This window comes from Oreochromis aureus, linkage group 17, assembly GCF_013358895.1.
Source record: "Oreochromis aureus strain Israel breed Guangdong linkage group 17, ZZ_aureus, whole genome shotgun sequence".
NCBI lineage: Eukaryota > Metazoa > Chordata > Actinopteri > Cichliformes > Cichlidae > Oreochromis > Oreochromis aureus.
The window spans coordinates 7,573,609-7,593,233 of NC_052958.1; the positions used below are offsets into that span (position 1 = coordinate 7,573,609).

Here is a 19,625-nt window from a genome sequence, read left to right on the forward strand (position 1 = left end):
AGAGCTAAAGAGCTCTGATCATGTTCCAAACGCTGTGAATAAATGCTTTTTGTCCTACTAGTATTTACCTGGGTTAATGTAAAGCTGGCTTTCCACAGTCTTGGCAATGCACTGCAGTTTGACGGCCTCCAGGGGGCAGTCAGGATGGACGGTTGTAGGCAGGCTGCCCAGAGTCTCCCTGACGAAACCGGCCACCTCACGGACCGTGAAGATCTTCAACAGCTCGCTGTAAATTGCCGGAAATGTTCGGAGGAACACGGCCTGCGCATAAAGAGGGAATGTTCAATCACAGGTGCAACAGGTGCAGCTCATTCTTGTTTAAATACTTTCTCCAGGCATGGAATCACTGTGCTGAAAACCATGATGAGAGTGTTCCTATATATGTATATGCAGTGAATATTTTACCATACATCTTTCACTAACTGTAATCATGTAAGTAGCGTAATAAAGAAGCTACATCCTAATGATACTGTGAAGATGCCCTGCAGCTCAGCTCAACCGATAAGAACTGACTCAAGAATAAGCAACTGCAATGCTCCATACTCTTCTTAATATTCATACTCTGTTTCTAGAAAGCTGTGTTATTTAGTAAACAGAGGTAAATATTTACTATTCTGCCCTGAATCACTGGCCCCACTTGGATTTAGTCAGAACTCTAGCAGGCACGGATTACGTGCATTAAGCTGAAGGACAGCTAGGATTGCTGCCCATCACTTGTTTGTAGCTGGCTGTCAGATTCTCCTTCTTCCTGTCAGGTTCTGTCAGTTTCTCATTGCATAGTTGAGAAAAAAAAAGACTAAATATGTCCCTTTGAGTCTGTCTTTTTTTCTCTCTTTTTTTAACACTAATGTTCTTCTTCTCTGAGACATTCTGGCAGAAGACAAATGCTGTTTTGTTTTTCCAGCAACTGTCAAAGATGTTTTCTTTGAAAAATTATCCATTTAAATAAGGCAACAAGGGCCGTAACTGCCCAAATGAAGTAGCTTTTCTGAGTAATTACAGTGCGTTTACTAATTTTAGGATGCAGCATATCTAATTTTTGCATTAAATAAGCATAATTATATCAAAAAATATGTTCAAATCATGTTTTGTTTTTTTGCATTTTTACTTCACAGTATAAAATCTAAAACAGGAGTGACAGTTGAATTTGCCTATCTGTATATGGGTTTGCTGCTTGTGTTTTTGAGTGAGTATGTATTTGTGTATGCTGGCGCGTGTGTGCTAGATGTTACAGATTAAGTGGGATTAGCATTAGCCCAACCTGCATTCTCCCACTGCTATTGTTGTGTTGAGAATACAGATCAGAAGTCAGTGCGGGACTAAAACAGAGGTTTTCAGACAGAGCACGGTCAGAGCGCTGCTGGAATACTTAAAGTTGCACCAGCAATCTGATTCTTGAAGATTCAAAGTGAGTTTTTTGCTAACATGCGTAGTTCGTTATGGCTGCTAAAAGAGTGCACAAATACACCACCGCACAAGCATCTGTTTCTGGTGTGTAATTAGGATTATCTTTGGGGTCTTTAGCTTGTTTTGTTTTGGTCTTCTTTGAAATCAGTGAAGGCAGCTGCCCTGCTGTGCAGACCTCCCACTGATTAAGGAAAACCTGCCACAGAAATCCCTGTTCTGCCTCCAAACCCTCTGGCAGCATGAAATTCAATTACAGCCAATTTCTCACCTTTCACAACTGCATCAACAGGAGCCCCTGAGAAAGAAAACATCAAGTGGCGCACATTTTCACATTCAGATTCACGCAATCAGGCGCATGTATGACAAAGCTGCAAAGATCTTAAGATGCGCTCTTGCCTGTCACTGATTTTTCACACAAGCCCATACACACCTGTGTCTGTGCGACAGGCGTGGTGCCTTTGTTCTCCTGCGAGAGGAAGAAGCGGATGGACATGAACAGCTCGTGAATGCAGACTCTGAACTCTTCCTCATTCTGGCCTCCTGTAGCAAGCGAAAAGAGCCGACGGGACTGGATGATGTACTTGAAGATGTACTCGCTGGCCTGAGAGGGAAGAGAAAAAAAAAAGCAAAAAAGAATTTGTGCTCTGCTGCCTGATGGAAAAAGCACAAAAGGTCCTTCCAGGGAAAGTTGTCAAATAATAGAGAATTAGTACATTTTGTCCTGATGAATTTCATCCAATCTCTTATTATTTTATTTATCTCAAAGTCAAAAGTACCAGACTATTCAGATAAAATTCTGCCAGCAATTCTGATAATGGATTCATCATTTTGAGTTTTTGAGTCAAGCAGGAAGAAATGAAGTGAAACGAATCAAAACAAATAAGTCACTCTGGGACTGTGATCTCAAGGGCTACGTGAGGCTGTCCAGTACCCACAGATGTTAATGTGAGGGTGCCCAATTTAAAAACAGTAGTAGACAGATTTACAGTCAGGCTGGAGATTTATGCTTCAGTGGGAGATGTACACCATAACCACAAACCCCTCTGAAACCAAATGCCGTAACTTACGGTGTCAAATAACGTGCACCTCCCTAGATATAACCGATGCAATAAAGTAACGTGGCTAACTGCACATCACATTGATGCGCCCTTTGATTATTGTGATTGTTGATACAGAACTGTTGAGTCCTTCTGTGAATCTCTGACTATTTTGCTTTTTGCTGAGAAAATAACAATCGCCTACTTATTAAAAGCAATAATAATGATAGCATCAATATAAGGACTCACATATGTCAACAAATTCCTTGAGATCAATAAAGCTACTGGAATACAAAAACAACTTTGGATGCCAATTTGTTCTTTCAAGGCACGTGGGAGCAAATTTTCACACACCTCAGCAGTTTAAATTGTATCTTTTGTATTGTATCCAACTGTAACTGTAAGGGCTTAAAGCTCTGGATAATTAATAGAGCAGCTGCTTTGAATAACAAGTTGGTGCCTTTAGCTATCTGCTAGGAGATCCCCTCAATTAATGTAAGTCACTGAACTGGATCTCTCCGACTGTATATGATGTCTCGTGGAAAAAGTTTAATGCAATTACCTGACAAATAACATGGCTGCTTATTTAATTGTACCAACATACTGTCAAAGACGCCCATGCTCCAGTTTCTAAAGTGAGTGAAATCCAGAGTTTTATTTTATTTATAAGTTGACTTACATGGCAGCAGGTATCTGTGTCTCTCTGATAGCATAAATCATGCTAGCAGTTACATTATTTATTTTTCCAAATTAGGTAATGTGTGGGTACAAAACAAAAAACAACAACACTAAGTAAAATGCCCATCTTGAAGCTTCAAAACCAATAGCTGACATTGATGCGACTACCAACATCTTTACAGTCTACGGCAAAGCCTTGAAATGCTGGAATTTAAATAAATAAAACAATTTTATTCATGATAACCTTTAATTTTATTATTATGGAGCTCATTTATATTATAGCAGTTTTTTGACAGTGATCCGCTTTGCTTTTTATTAAAAAAGGAATTTGCCAAAAGATAAGCACCTCGACATGTTAGATACGCAATTAAACCCGTCTAAAGAGATTCTCTTATCTACTTCTACGTGGAAAAGCCTGCAAGCACATCTGCACTGTACCGCTTATTCATTATTTACTGCACTACAGAATACCATTTCACTTCTGGTGCAGAATCTATTCTGTGAATGTTAAACGAGGAGCCACAGTTTGGGTGCCGCAATGTGCTCCGCTGACGGTGTGTCTGCATGAGTCATTAGAAAAATGTGATGAGGATTCCCAACACCAGAGGCACCGTGCTTCTGCTCATTAAAATTGCATGCAGTGTAATAGACAGAGGTGGGGGATAACGAATGATAGAAGAACGCATGAATTAGCAGGAGTGGATGGTGTCATTGTGTGCATGGGTGTATTTGTGTATCGATAAAGGCAGCTGCATTTACAGTTTGAAATACTGGCCTGGCTGTCTTTGTGCATGCCTCACCTTGAGCACCTGCTGTATGTGATCCTGATGCTCTGCATCAACAATGCGGTCCACGTACCACTTCAGCACTTTGATCAGGTCCCTGGAGGAGACACACACACACACACACACACACACAGACACACACACAGTACAACTAGTTACCACTAGCTGCATTGCTTCTCTCATTGGATTTGGCAAATATAGACGAGACAGTGTCATGTTTTAAAATGCAACGCTCTATCGTCCAGTGTTTAAATGAACTCGGATCACATTAATTCATCAATACAATGCTACAGCCGTGTGTAATAATCATGAAACTGCGGGCTGACAAGAGAAATAAAAGCTCTTTGCCACCCACTTTTAATCTGTTTCAGTTTTTACTGCTGCTTTAAATGGTCGAACTTTGAAATTAAACTATTCAACTCAAGACATCAGCGGTGCGCTTCTGACACATATGGCATTGAGTACTTATGAGAGTACTCTGTAAGTATCTTGGTTTCCTGTTTAGAGCTTCTAGAAATGTGGCAGTGGTGTGTGTGCTTACAAAAGAAAGTTCAACAAAAATATCAGAAGTCTGACAGACTGAAAGAAACAACTGGTGAGGTGAGAACAGCAGGTGTGTGATGGAGGAGAAATGAAATCCAGGGAGGCAAAAGTGAGCACAATTTTCTAATTCACTTTTCATCCACCAGGGGGCACCATAAGCATTTCATTCAATCTTCTATCAAAGCACAGGACTGAGCAAAGCTGCCTCTCAGCATTGACGTAGGTTGGACTCTCTTGTCCTGCCTACCTCTTGTGATATCTTATTAAAATACAATGTGTGGTTCTGTGCTGTAGCATTGAAAATCTGCTGCATTTGTTACAAGTGAATGCTGAAACATCACATACCTGTAGGACAAAGCTCCAGCAAAGTGGCTTTCGATGTAGGTGTCCATGACTGGTTTAAAGTGCTGGAATTTGCTGTCCTGGAGAAGGTTGATGATATGGACCTACAGTAAACAGAGAAGACAGCTTAAAAAAAAATCATGTTGGCATATCGCTTTCCTTTTAAAAAAAACCCTAAAAAATTCTGTGCATTTTAATAAAGTTTTACCTAAGATGCATGAATTTAAAATTGCGCCTTTCATATGAGGCTACGAGATTAAAAAGAAACTAAAGGTAATTACATGCTGCACACAAATCTCTAGAAATATTTTTAAAAACCCATCACTTCATGTCTGCAGGTTGTTGTATGATCTGAGCTTGTCCAGTCACAGAGCGCAAGTCCATTCGTCCAACCTGTTTGATTGATCTCGAGCAACATAAAGAAAACCTGATGGCTACAGCGGCCCACTAGACCTTTTCATCACTGATAACACCACACTGAGAGGACAAAGTGTGCTTGTGTGTCAGCGTGAAACTGATTTGGAGAAAGAGAGACATGAGGAGACAGAGACAGAAAGAAAGAGAGAAAGAGATCGATCTCCGGGTTCACACTATCAGCTCAGTGTAGCATGACCAGGTTGAGATTGCTTCAGCGAGCTCTGAAGCGTTACATCACTAGATCTTTCTCTTGGAGTTTGTGTTTCTGCTCTTACTGTTGACTCAAACACTATCAGATGGCTCCTGACGTGAAGAAAAACTAAGAATACACACACAAAAAAATCTGCGACACGACTGGGCCATTTGGACAACTGACTTACCAGTGAATCAAACACCTTAAGTCCATATCTCTGGGAGCTTTCATCCAAAATCCCAAAGAGGGTGTCCAAGGTGTCCTGGAGAAACTGTTAGAGAAGTACAAAACAGGCTTTCTCAACCTGAACTTTAAATACATTTTGATTGAAACAAAACAGTGACACTTCATTCCTAACAAGGCAAGAAAAAGCAGGGCCAAATCATGGGCGAGAGTGTGTCTGCTGGCCTACTTTGACAATCTCTGAGCCATCGATCTCCTTCAGCTTTGATAAGCTGTCGTTGATCCTCTCAGGGTGGGCTCGCCACTTCAACAGGTCCAGCATATCACCTGAAGAAAGACAAAGTGGGGTAAGATGCATAAAGATATGTGACGTACAAACAGAAAACGCACAAGTGACAAGATCCAGACGCTTCCCTTGTTTGCTTGAAAAAAAAAAACAACAACAACAACATAGGATTATGAGAGCTGCGTGCACCTCACATCACAAAGCATCATCAGGCCCTTCAATTATAGCCCCAAAGCCCCCAACGTATCCAAACAAATGATGACATTTTCAAGTGCAGCAGGATGAGGGAGATAAAAAGCCATTTTCCTGTGCAGGATTCCCCAGACATATGCATGAATAATACATAAGCTTCAAGAAGAAAGTCTTTTAGCTGTCTCTGTTGAACCTGAAATGTCTTTTTGCAATTTTATACTCAAAATTCTGTTTGTGTTCTTACATTACTGATTTTGGTTGTCTTAAAAGATAAATAAATAAAGAGTGTTGCAAGTGAATTATGCTTGTAACTTTAAAGTTTCTATTCAAACATTGACTTAGCCTTCTAGCCATGTTGAAATTGAAAACCCAAAAGCATAAGGACTTATTAGTTCGTTAGTGAGCTTTGCAGATCAGAAGCCGTTCCTACCACCTTGCATATTCACCGGTTTGTTCACACACTAGGGAGGGGAACATAATTTTCACACGTCAGCCTTCACGCTGATCTATATAAGCACACAGAACCAGCCAGTGAAGCACTGCGCAACTAAACTCCCAATTAAAATCTGTAAAAGTGTGGCGGCCAAAAGCAGTTCAGCAGGCAAGTGGCCCAAATGTTGATGCCTGAGTCTGGTTTACCGTTCTGCGTGAGCTTGGTGGAGCAGAGGAAGCTGGTGATCCAGAAGGACTCCTTGGTGCCTTTCAGTGTCTGATTGTTAGACGGCAGGTTGGCCTTGGAGAACGGCAGCTTCAGATAGCGTGAACAGTCAGCCAAGCTGGTGTTCTCCTCACACTGCAAGGAAACCAAGGGAAAAAAAATAAAGCACAACTTTTTTGAGCTGCCACTGGCATATGTTATGGACAAGAGCAGAAGAATGCAACACTGAGGGTTCAAATGCCAGTTTGTTAAAGCACTGCACCATCCAGTGTCACCGATTAAAAACAGAGAACGAGGGGAGATACAGGAAAAGGTGGATGATTTTTCTTACTACTTTTCAAAAAGGTAGTATGTGGGCATACCACATCAAAGATCTTGGGTGGAATCTACATCAGTCATATTCAGCCTGAAAGGATGATTAAATTAGAGGTCAGTGATGGAGGATTCACACAGGTATCTTTTCAGGCTTTAATACTCCTTCTTTGCATTCATTTTGAATTAAGTAATGACCTGTATTGCCCGATAACTGACCAGCAGATCCATCGCTCTGCTTTACTTGCAATAGTAAATAGTTTACATTTTAGTCTATTCAAAAGCTTCAGTGCTCGTTTCTGCTAGCTAGCCTAATCATGTCTATAAATATTTTTTGAGAGGTAGGTGGTTGCTCTGTAACTTGTCATCCAACATCAAAATAAAGGAGAAGTTGATCCTCATGGTGACTAATCATCCCGTCACATACTGAAGTTAGAAATAGGATCGTTTCTGAACAAACTGTTATTCGCTTTCCTTGTAACTCTCTGAACCATCAGAAACCCCCAACTGTTGAAGCAATATGTGTGACTTCACCAGAAAGTCCACAAAGCGTAGTTACAGCCTACATCAGCCTTTTATGCTAATTGATAAATCTCCCATATATCAGCCTGGCGACAGTTGCAACTCCCTCTGCAAGATCCTTTGCAACCAACCTCTGAATCAGACCCTTCTTTTCATGTTGTGTCTGACTCCACTGTTATATCTGTTGTCATTAAGGCCTGGTCTGCTTGGTACCAAGGATCTTGTTGCTGCTCTCCTTCCTCACCCTCTTATGTGGGGAAATTGCTTAAACAGAGGCATAGATAAATTACTGTTTATGAAGGTAAAAAAAACAAAACATAAGACAGTCTTCTTTTTACTGAAGAGGTCTTGACTGAAATTAAATTGTCTTGTGTTATGGATTTAACACGCAGTCCTACATCTGAAGCTGTTTGAGCTCCAAAGCTACCAAAGAGTTTGGACTGCTCCTGTGTGTCTATTTTAGGCCTGAGGAGAAACTAGGCCATGCCAGTTTCATTGAGCTTTTCAGCAACTTTCATCTGGCATTACAATGGGCCTTTACCCCCCTCTATGGTGGAGACACACAGGGAAAAGAAAGCTGTCCACTAAAACCAGCAGGCTCAAAATCTGGGGTTTGGTAAGACTAAATCTTGCAACCTGACATGAAAAAGTACAAAGAAAATAGCATTTTTCTTTGTGTTTATACACTGTTGAACTAAACCATAGATAATCACAGAATAAATACATCACATTTTTGGACCCCTCACTGCCAATAAAATGCATGAATGCACTCCATGTTTCTTTTCCTTCCACAGAGCTGGACACACCCTTCGCCTGCAGCTGAGGAAAAGCATCTAGTCTGCAATTATTCCGAATTACACCCAAGACAGCATTGCAGCAGCTTTTAACTGGGGATACTGGTCATTTTACTTGTTTCAGACCTTTGATATGACAAACCTGTGAGTCCCTTAAAACGTGGGGGGCGGTGATTCTAAATAAAGAGATGCAGACTAACTCTTACACATGCACACACAAACAGAAATACAGCAACACTTACGCCTGGTTAAATTCAACCTCACAGCTTGGCAGTGTTATGTAAGCGGACATTACTCACTGGCCTGCTACCCTGTAATTGAGTGATGCGAGCTGTTTGGTTGCCGGTGGCTCTAACTGTATCATAAAAGATTGCTCGCAATTTGCCATTTAGAGACAATGATTCACGTAATCATATACAGGGCACAATCCCATCCAAATTATCCTTGACAGCACCTGTGAGATGCAAAACAATCAACAGGTTCAGTTAAGATCACGGCTAAGCTACAATCTACTGATGGATGTGAGTTGATATCTTTTTTTAAAGATATCATCACAATCTTAGATGAACCTACACATCACTGTGAAGGATTCTGCAGTACAAATTATATACACTACATATTAGCCAAAAACAAATATCTTGCCAAGAACAGGTTAAAATTGATTTGGTACTCCCCCCCAGTCAAAGCCTACAGTAGATGGTGAGGGTATGCAGGTCTTACCTTATGGATAATGAGCTCATGGGTGCCATCTGGCAGAGTCCTTCCATCCTCTTGCATCAGAGGAACAAAGGAGTAGCCAAACAGTTTCTTCTCTCCCTTGTCTTTAGCTGTCAAACAACAACACATGGACATGATATTGAGTCCAAAAATAGAACAGCCCAGACTGCGTCAAAACAAAAATGCTTTCTTTTTCAGACTGAACAGCAGCAAATTAATATGTTGAATTCTTTGTATGTTTCCAGGGAGAAGAAAAGTATTTATTCAAAGGCTCTGTGAGTAACCTTTGACTGCTGAAGGTGCTAATCAGTGGGTATACAAGTGCAAAGATGTGCAAACGAAGTGCGTGCTCCTGATCAATTTAGCACAATCAAACATCAAGAGCCTTGGTTGATATAGGGTAAACAACAGAGGTTTAAATATATAAAACCTGAGCTTTGCATATGTAAGGCAATTAATTTTAATTTTAAAACATGTAAAAAAAAAATTTATTAACAAGAAAATCTAAGACACCTAAGACACAATCTAGGACACCTCTAATCTTTACATCTGTACTCGGAAATTCACTACCCCTTTAATCACACTTGCATAACGGTAGGATGTGAGGTAACTGAGCAAAAAGTTGTTGTTTTTTGTTTTGTTTTTTTAAGTTGATTTACTCTTTTGAGGATTTGATTAATGTGGGAAGCTTTTTCTGAAAGTTCTGGGCATAATTTGCAGTATGAACACATGTAATCTGATTTATCTGCTGCTTTAGCAGTAAAATGTTAATGCGTGCACAGCGGGAAGCAAAAAGCAGAGCATGAGGAAAGTTTTTATTTCCTTTTATTGCAACACCAGTGATTTATTTAACAGTGTCTACTAGTCTTTTGTGAGTTTGTGTGTTTGTGTGTGTTGTCTTTCCCAGGAGAAACAAGTTTTTACTGCATCAAACTAGAAACTGTTGTCTCATTTCTCTCTGGCTTGTTATTCAGGTTTTCTACTCACAAAGACCACTAATTACCATTGTAATCAAAAGACAATTTTAAGTTCTATCTGCAGTTTGGATCATGGATGAGGGGAGTACAGCAACAAAATGTAGCAGATAGGCCATTAATCCAGTTATATATGCCATGACAATGAGAAGTTAAAGTGGAGACGGGTTGTAAAGTGGCTTGTAGCTGTGCAGCAGTAGTGGAGGCAGGCTAAACCACTGCCCAAGTACCCTATGCTAAGTATAAGGGCATCAGCTGGGCCATCAGCTGATGTTGGACCTGAGCCTAACTTTGCATCCTGAATGAACGCTGGTACCATTATGCCACTGCAGTGCCACTTCATTGGGGCAAGCAAGGCAAGTACTGCTAACCCGGTGAAATCTAAAAAGAGATATCAATAAAAAAAACAAAGTTAAAGCAGTCACTCTTGTTATATATCAAACCGTATTCACCACTGTAAGTTACTGCTTGTTTGCAACATCCTTTAAATTACAGCCTTCTTGTTGCCGCAGTTTGTAATTATCTCAGGTTGCCTTTTTGTAGAGAGTCCTAACATGGCAGTTTTGAGGCTCTATAATGCATGGAACTGCTTAATATTTCGTATTACTAAGAGAAAAATAACCGCAAGACCCACACACAGTAACATGCCATTTTATTCATAAAAGTACAGCTTCTCTTGCAAATTGATTCAACTGGTTCAGAATTGTACTGTATAAACAACCAGTTAATAAAGCATTGCACAGCTAATACTGGCAGGTCCTTATTGTTCCTATTAGCCCCATTTAGAAGCAACACTGGATAATAATGAGTTCAAAAACAAATTAGCAGTTAAAGGCATAGTCAGAAAACCGAACCTTCCATTAAGCCTTAACTGAAAATGAGAGTGTGTGCTAATCAGGATTTTGCAGGCAGGTTGCCCCTGAATTTGGAAGCCCTTATAACATGTGTAATATGGCCTCCTCAGTTTGGTGTCACCACAGGCTTAAATTGGGATCTTAATAGGCAGCCCTTGGGTGGCAATGCTAGCACTGCCAGCAGTAATAAGGCTACTATATCTGCTGCACACAGCCACACAGCCTCACGGCTTGGCATAATAATATCGACTTGTTATGAGAGAAGAGACCCGGCCTTCTCCCCAAAGCACACAAAGAATGTGAGAGGGAGTGAGGCATACTTTGATTATAATTAAAGTTTTGTCTCATTAGGAAATGAGACGTTGGACAAACTAGTATCAGTACCAAAGTCGAGAAAAAGGGCTTAAACACTTGGACACCGTCTATGTGGAGTGGGCACAAGGCTGGAGGGCTGGTAGGTTGAAGCAAGTGAGGAAAATGAATACTTCTTTCAAAGGTTTATCAGTGATGTGCCTGGAATTGCAGGGCACAGTGGAGTCAGTGCAGGATGTCTGGTCTTTATCTTCAACTTCCCCAGGTATTCAGCTGTGAAGAATGCAGCTCCTCACTCATTCACACCACAAGCCGATGGTGTATTAAAATGTGCGAAAACTTGCCAAAAATGTGTTCGCTTAACCTTTCCTGAATAAATAAAGGATACTGACAAACCTATTTTCACTTACTGGAGCAATGTCGAAACTCAAAGCGGACGTGTGACCCCCGAAACATGTCGACCGGAATAGGGAGCTTGATCTGGTCACCCCAGCGGGGACTGTTGTTGTGATACAACACCAAGGAATGATACTCATCCACACTTGGTTCACCTGAGCCAGCTGCCACATGACCCTGGAAGATATAAGGAATATTATATTGTATTAACGTTTCCCAAAAAACAAAAAAAAAGTCAGAAAAGAGAATGGCCTCAAGGGTGAGGCAGACTGAAAAGGACACTGTGAATTAATATGTCAGCTAGAAATGTGCTGTAAACCCTCCAGAGCCAACAAAAGGCAATAAAGTGAGGAAGACAAGGTTTACATTTGTGTTTATGTGTTTTGGATGGGGGTTGCGTGACATGTGGTGGCAGCAGCAGTGACAGCAGGGTTATATTTGACTCTATTTTCTGTCCAAGGCCGAGGCTGTGCAGGAAACCACAGAGGCAGACTGTCACAGTGCTGCACCAGAAATGGGCAACACACTGGAGAGACACTTAGCCCTCATCTGGGTCAGCAATGCTTAAATGAAGAGATTTGCTCCAAAAAAAGACACCCACTATTAAGAAAAAAAAGCAACTGGCTAGGGATTTAAATCTATTAGCCTTAGGTGTTGTGTCTAGCAAATACAAACAGTTTTGTTGCTAAGTAAGACACAAAAGCAGTGTTCACCTTTAGGATCTGTCCATCAATATCCAGCACATACACGGTGATCTCTACATTCCTCGCCACGCTCTTCCCCCCCTTCTCAAACTCTCCTTTCTCCAGTGTGATGTAAAGGTCGTTCCTCATCTCTCCTGCAGGAAACAGGCAACAAGGCATTGATTATGCACATGAGCTAGCATTATTAATGAGCGCGCTGCAGATTCTCTGCGTAATTCCTCCTGGCAGGGGTGGACAGCATTTACATTAGGTGGCATTTGATGATATATTTTCTGCTGACATGAAATATGACATCTGGCTGCCAGAATGTTCAACAATTAAAGCCTGTTCTTTGTGTGTGTTTGTGTGTGTGTGTGTGTGTGTGTGTGTGTGTGTGTGTGTGTGTGTGTGTGTGTGTGTGTGTGTGTGTGTGTGTGTGTGTGTGTGTGTGTGAGAGAGATGGGGGACGCTGCCATTTTAAGTAATCAAGAAAAGAAAAAAGTAATTGTTATAACATTTTAACATGTCACGTCAAACTGTCAGTGTGGTTGAGCCTGACAAAGGTAAAACGGGGGTAAAAGGGGGAGGAATATGTGGATTCTGTTTGTTAAAGCAAGAAGTATCTACACGTGAGGTTGAATACATGTACTGGGCTTTCAACCAGTTACACCATTTTCTCATTACTCTTATACGTCTGAACAGGTGAGCAGTATTTAATATTTTACTTGGGGAAAAAAAGCCTGAAGGTATTAATTCTGGGGGGTTTTTGTTCTTTTTTTTTTTTTTTTTGTTTTTTTTAGATATTTAATAATTGCTATTCTGTTTGCTTTTTAATGACTTCTGAGTTTTATTTATTTATTTTTTATCCTTCATGGGGGCCACAACCCCCAGGGGCTCAGAAGCAAGGACAGCACATGAAATGATTCACAAACACATTAGGGCAAATCGCACAAATGAATAAATAATGTACGTGCATTCAAATTGCAACAGAACCCTAACTCTTTCCTATTAATCAATCTATCCCAGGACATAAGCTTACGGTAACTGTGCATATTCACACTGTTTGAGAGCATAATCATTGTTCAGTATCACTTCAAGCTAAAACATCTGACTTATAAACAACCCTGCAACAAATGCAGCCTTTTCTGTGCTTCTCATGTGCTGCAATCTGAGAAAATAATCTCAGGAAGAAATAATCTTTGTCTTTGTTATAACTGCAGCTGTTCAATGACTGCAGCCATTCATATATGGTTTCCTGTGGTGGGGGAGTATAAATGCAAAGTATGCTGGGTAAGTAAGAAAAAAAATGTATGTGGTTTGACAAATAACTTCGGCTGGTTTCAGTGGTCGTGTCTATCATTAGAGTTAGCACTTATTATCTACTCTTAATCAGACAGCTACACTCTTCTTCTTCTTCATGATGATTTCGACTATATATATTCACCCCAACTTTATACATACAAGTACATGTACACACACACACACACATATACACACAAAGAGCACAGGAAGGTCGACCGGGACACTTTTTTTTTTTTTTTTTTTTTTTATTAAATGTACAATGGGAAAAGGGGAAGTGGAGACGGTGGGGGGAGAGCAGCTGGACGGAGAAAAGAGTGTGTTTGTGTGTGACAAAGAAAATGAGAGGAAAGATCGCACACAAAATGTGGAATGAGAAATAAGAGGGAAAAGGAGGAAAGGCAGTCTCCTTTGCTCCTTTGCCCAAGGGCAGACTTGCACAAGCAGAAAGGGTGAGAGCACTCAGCGTTAAGGGTTTGTAGCCAGAAAAAGACAAAGGAGATGGTGTACATAAATCTGTGTTAGTGAGGCGCTGGGGGGGCCCACAGTATGTGGTTCCTCTATATCTGTGTGACCAGACAGCATATCTAGCTTTTTTAAGACATCAGCTTTTCTGTTGAAAAAGTCCCCTTATGTTCAGCTGCCTCAGAGAGCTAATTCAGCCAGTAGTTTCCCTCCCTACTTTTCCCCGGGCGTGTGTACATATAAACATGTGGCTGTGTATTTGTACCCAGGCGATAAGACCCAATTCAGCTAAGCCCGAGGTGCATTTACAGAAGCAGCCAAGTGTCATCTCTCTACCTTTAACAGCATGATTCATCTTTGTGAGGGTGGAATTCAAATATTTCTCGATTCATGCAGTAGGTAGAGATGTCGGGTGTAAACACGACAAGTGCAATAATAATAACTATAATAATTTTGAGGCAGGCCAACAAATACAATACAAAACAGAGTACCAAAACAAAATACAAAAAAAATATACTGTTTACAGCCTCAAATCTATCAGCTTAAACTTCATGTAACAAACACTGACGTATGATAGGACGCATTAGGTCTACTCACACCTGCAGGCTGTGCAATAGTTATTGAAAACCCGTATTTACAGTGTTGCGAGATCGATCAAATGCAGACCAGAGAAACAAACCACGGAGGCCCCAGAAAGGTGCAATCAAACGATGAGTTTATTAGCAGAGAAAAAATATCAGCATATGCCTTCTCTATATCTCCTACAAAAATACACTGGACGCTGATTTTATAGCATTTGGGGATCACGCCCCCAGTGCGTCAATCACAGTAAAAATACATTGTTTACCGTCAATGGTGCACCCTATACATCTTTAATGGCTATAAACAGACATAAGACCTCTCTCCTTGATAACACCTTCCATACAAGGTAATAAATTTCAAGCTTCAGGGTCTCTGAGGCTAGTCCCTGACTCTGGTCATCAGTCACCAAGTAGACCAAAGTGCAACAGGTTACAAAAAGAAGCAAAATACATTTGGGCCTTCGCTCAGGCCTATTACTAGATTTATTGTGTATTGTAAGCATGCATGCAATCAACCTTCTATGTTCTCATCTTCCCTCAGCATGTATCACCTGGACCGTTGCCAGTGAAGCTTAAGACCCTTTTGGATGGAAAACCCCTCTCTCATAATAAGGTGGGGGCACTGTTCAAATCACCCAGCTATGGCCTGGCTGTCTGCTAAACAGCCTAATACTGTCTCATGAATCGGCCATTGGTGTGACAGTCTACATATGTGTGAGCTCTGCTCTCACTGTAATAGACTCTCGACCCACACAGGATGTGCCGAACCCCTTGCTCACTGTTAGCTTTGAGGGATTATAGCCACTCAACCCGATGAGTAGTTTAGGAAATAAAGAGTGTATGAATGGACCGACAGACGGCACTTCTGTCACCCATGATCAGAAACATAGCAATAAAATGAAAGAAGAATAAAAACACAATTCTTAGTTAGTTTTGACTCAGCTCATAAGCAAAGCTACACAACAAATGGTTCATTGCACCCTGAGGGAAATGAGCGATTATATGAGAGACTGATGTGATGTGTCGCATCACATAAGTGCTTCTACTGACCCAAAGATAACATGGAGTGAGTAATGGACAGAGTAAGCTTGCTTTATAGAGGTAAATTGCCCCCAACTGTAAATGTGCACTTTTTAAATGACACAGCACACCTATTTTTCCACAACACCATGACTATTAGTCCCCCGGCCCCACTTTGACAACAACTGCTTTGAGACCTACAGAGTAATGTTTGTTTGTGGTATCCTACCTGGCATGATGACATCAGAGAAGCCCAGTTTCCTGGTGATTGACACACCACGGGTGAAAAGGACCATGTACTCCCGTCTTAGTTGATCTATATCCCCATGGAGGAGCTGCAGAGCCACTGCCAGACCTAAAAATCAGAGAGTGATAACATTCATTAATGAAATATCATGTTCTCATCCATTTATTATCTCTTACCCCTCACCAAAGCTCAAAATATATAACAACCATATATTCCAAACCGTATACCATTAACAACTTTAAATTTGTAAGAAAATAGCACATTCACAAGAGCACATCTCAAGTTTTATTCCAGCAGACTGGACTTGCAAACCATTACACCTGCCAGTGATGACACTTGCATGTATAGAAAGCAAGCACACACCCACACACATATAAACAAGTAATGCAAACAGTCTGCGAGTCACCCCGCAGCTCTTTCTTTATTAAGAGGAAATCCTACATGATGGCTGTCGTCTCAGTTCAATATCCTTATGCAATAACTCCAAATGTCAGCAGAGCTAAATTAAAGCGTCAGCTTGTATTTAGAGCTCAAAACGCATCGCCTTGATGTCTCTGCCTGTCCAGAGAAGCAGCTACATAAACAGCCTCACAGCAAGGGAAAATGCAGGAGACAAGATGACGACGACAATTATTATTGTTGTGCGTGTTTTGGGGAAAGTTGGGAGGCAGTGGTGAAATGGTTCATTAGCTGTAAGAGGTTTCAGTCAATGAGAGTCAACAAAGAGACGTGACTTGTTTGCAAACTGGGTAGAGACATTGGACTACACTACCTTACAGAAGCAGAGAAGAAGAAGGAGAAGTACAAGAGATGAACAGCACATTGAAAGCATAAAATATATTTGTGTCTGTGATAATGTTAACTGTAGAAAGTGCCTACGTGAAGGCTATTTAAACAGGTTCTAAAACAGTGTCTTCTGGGTAATTTTCAAAGGCCACATGGGGACAGTACAGCAAGGAAAAAGCTTTCAGTGTGTAGCTGTTCTTTCGATATGTCAGTTCATCGTGCATTCTATTTTAACGCAATTAAATCACTTACTATTTTCAAGTACTTTCAGTTCACTCTTACCTGAACAAACTTTAAATATTAGTGTTCACCAGATTAGCATGCCTAATGGCACTAATGGTTCAGTCACGCTAGAGTAAAAATAGGACGATAGCTTCCTTGTAACTAAGAACAATCAGTGGTTGCACCACAACTGCACTGAACTCTTTTTTTGCATTGATAAACTGACTGTAGAGGCTGAGCATGCAACACCTCTAACCTCCGTTGACCACTTTCAATCACAAGGTAATTGTACAGGTCACCTGGTGGGAAGCAACCTGCCTCCAAACAATTGCAGTCTGACGCAGATTGAGTGAAATCACTCTCAGACACACTGGAAATAACTGCCCTATAAATCATACATACAGACAGGTTGTTCACACATTGCAATCAATCCGAGTCCCGGTGGATTTATGCTTTGGTGTTAAATCTGTGCTGCAGGTACACTATAACCACAAACCATTCTGAAACCCTACAATGTAACATGCACATGACATGCACCCTCCTAGAAACGTAACCAAATGTCACCATCAGTGCAGTCACAAGTGGTGTTTGCCACCTGCACAGGCTACGTCGTAGGATCTATGCAGATCCTCTTCAAAAGGTTAATTCAGGTGTCGGACTGTGCCGATGACTGCAACTCACTGCAATGTGTCTCTTTCCAACCTTGGACTTAGCTGGTTATATTCTGGTTATACTCATAGATAAAAAGCAAACTTGTCAAGCACCATTTTTTTGGAGATTATGTATCGGAGTTTCAGGAGCAGGACCACGCCTCCAAACACGCTCCTTCCAGCTGTCATCTATATAGGTTCCCCTAGTTCTGCAAGCTGATCATTCTCGTTTACGTGCCCCACTCTCCCTCCCTCCCTCCTTCTTCTCCATTCTTCAACTTCTTCACTTCTACTTAGTACATGGGGATCTGCCAGGCCCGGGACCCATCGCCAGTCCCCTTCGAGGCCTTCCCCAAACCGCAGCTCAATTCATGTCAAAGCATTCACTTTTACCTACTAAAACGTTGTCAAACATAAATGAGGACGTGGGCCCAGCTAGTGAAATGTTAAACTGCCGCGCTGCTGCAACTACGTCACTATTTGTGGAGAAATTTCTCAATTTGTGTTTCAAATCTCAGAAGTTTGGGTTACATCTCAGATCTGAGTTTGGTTTTTACACCCTTAGTTAAGCATCTGCATCTCACTTTTGCTCTATGTCACTGTGGACAAGCTGCAGAGCCACTGTCAGGCCTATAAATAAGATAATGATAGCATTCAATATAGGATTTCAGCATATTATAATACCATTGCATCATAATCCTGTTCCAAACAGTACACGGTGAGCAATGTCGTATCACTGAGATAACAGTGTAATCAAAAAGTGACAACCCATTTTATTACAGTAGACGAAACTTGTAAACCACATAACTAAAATGATACCAGAGATAAATGACAGTTGCATGTATGGAAACCAAACAGTCACACACACACACACACACACACACACACACACACACACACACACACACACACACACACACACTTAAACAGGTCATCACTTGCATCCATTACTGTATCTTACTTTTGCTTTAGCTGTCTACCAAGTGTAACAGTGAGTTGGTGAATTTGTAGACAAAACCAGTCAGTGCTGTTTGTATCAATACAAATATAGATTGCAGGAGTAATGCAACTTTTTTCCTTAAAATTCACAACTTCACACAACTGTGAATAAGGTTGTTATATTTTCTACAGTTATGTTTTTCATCTGTGGCGCACATCACGAAGAGTCTACTTCCGATGCATTCATGCTAGTGGAAATACAGGGTACGTTACAGGTGAAAGCACCGGAATATTAGCTGTGCTTTTTGCCCATCAGTGCAATCTACTGACTTTGTATCAGGAAGCAGTGAAATAGATAAATACTGCCTACTATTTGTGTTCCCACATGTTCCTCTGTTGGCTGGCTGACTCAGGGCTGCAGAGCACATGTGAAAAGGGCTTTAGATTTTTCATTACTGAACTGAAAATTACTGTAATTGCTTTATTATTGTAAAACTGAACTGAAGTCAGTCTTAATTTCACTTTGACCAAACATATTGTATTTTTCGCTTTGTATGTAACAACAACAACAAAACAAACCAAAATGAAAAAAACATAGACCTCTGTATAAATGCACAGCCTAGGGCACAATACAAAAGTTTGACGTAGCCAGATCTTCTTTTCATTTGCTGAATGAACAAATCCTAAAACCCCAGTTGGAGGTAACCACAAAGGGTCAGTCAGCTTTCTTTGTTAACCTGGGCTTTTTGATTCAGGCATGCTCATAAAAAAGAGGTTGTTTGACTCATCTTCAGCACAAAAAGAACCTACTCATTTCAAACAGAGGGAACAGGTTGGGGAGACATATGAAGGTTATAAAAATGTTATGGTAAATTACAGCACAGGTCCTGAATGTGAGCAAATGTGATGAATGTCCTTCAAATATGAATCTATTGCTAATCTCTCACATTATAGCTGCATATTAGAGCTTTTTTTTATAATGAAGTTTATAATAAAAAAAAAACTTGGCCGAGTGAAATTAACCAATTCATTAAAGATTTTCTGAGATATATATACCAATCTGTATTAACTTGCTGTAGTGTCAGCGATGTGCAGTAAGTTCATTTTACGTATCACCAACTTAATGCATGG

At 40.7% G+C, this 19,625-nt stretch overlaps 1 protein-coding gene across 4 annotated transcripts in view; it reads right to left on the bottom strand.

The window, feature by feature from the left end:
• Positions 1-19,625, bottom strand: part of dock4b (dedicator of cytokinesis 4b) — a 138,539-nt gene that overhangs the window by 48,622 nt on the left and 70,292 nt on the right. For all 4 annotated transcript variants that reach the window (XM_039601241.1, XM_039601240.1, XM_039601242.1 and 1 more), the window contains exons 13-23: positions 15,880-16,005; positions 12,316-12,440; positions 11,617-11,779; positions 9,070-9,176; positions 6,703-6,856; positions 5,815-5,912; positions 5,590-5,673; positions 4,796-4,896; positions 3,923-4,004; positions 1,838-2,008; positions 69-261 (exon numbers count right to left, since the gene is read on the bottom strand). In XM_039601241.1, the coding sequence (XP_039457175.1) occupies positions 69-261; positions 1,838-2,008; positions 3,923-4,004; positions 4,796-4,896; positions 5,590-5,673; positions 5,815-5,912; positions 6,703-6,856; positions 9,070-9,176; positions 11,617-11,779; positions 12,316-12,440; positions 15,880-16,005 (1,404 nt within the window). The remainder of the gene's footprint in view (positions 1-68; positions 262-1,837; positions 2,009-3,922; positions 4,005-4,795; positions 4,897-5,589; positions 5,674-5,814; positions 5,913-6,702; positions 6,857-9,069; positions 9,177-11,616; positions 11,780-12,315; positions 12,441-15,879; positions 16,006-19,625) is intronic.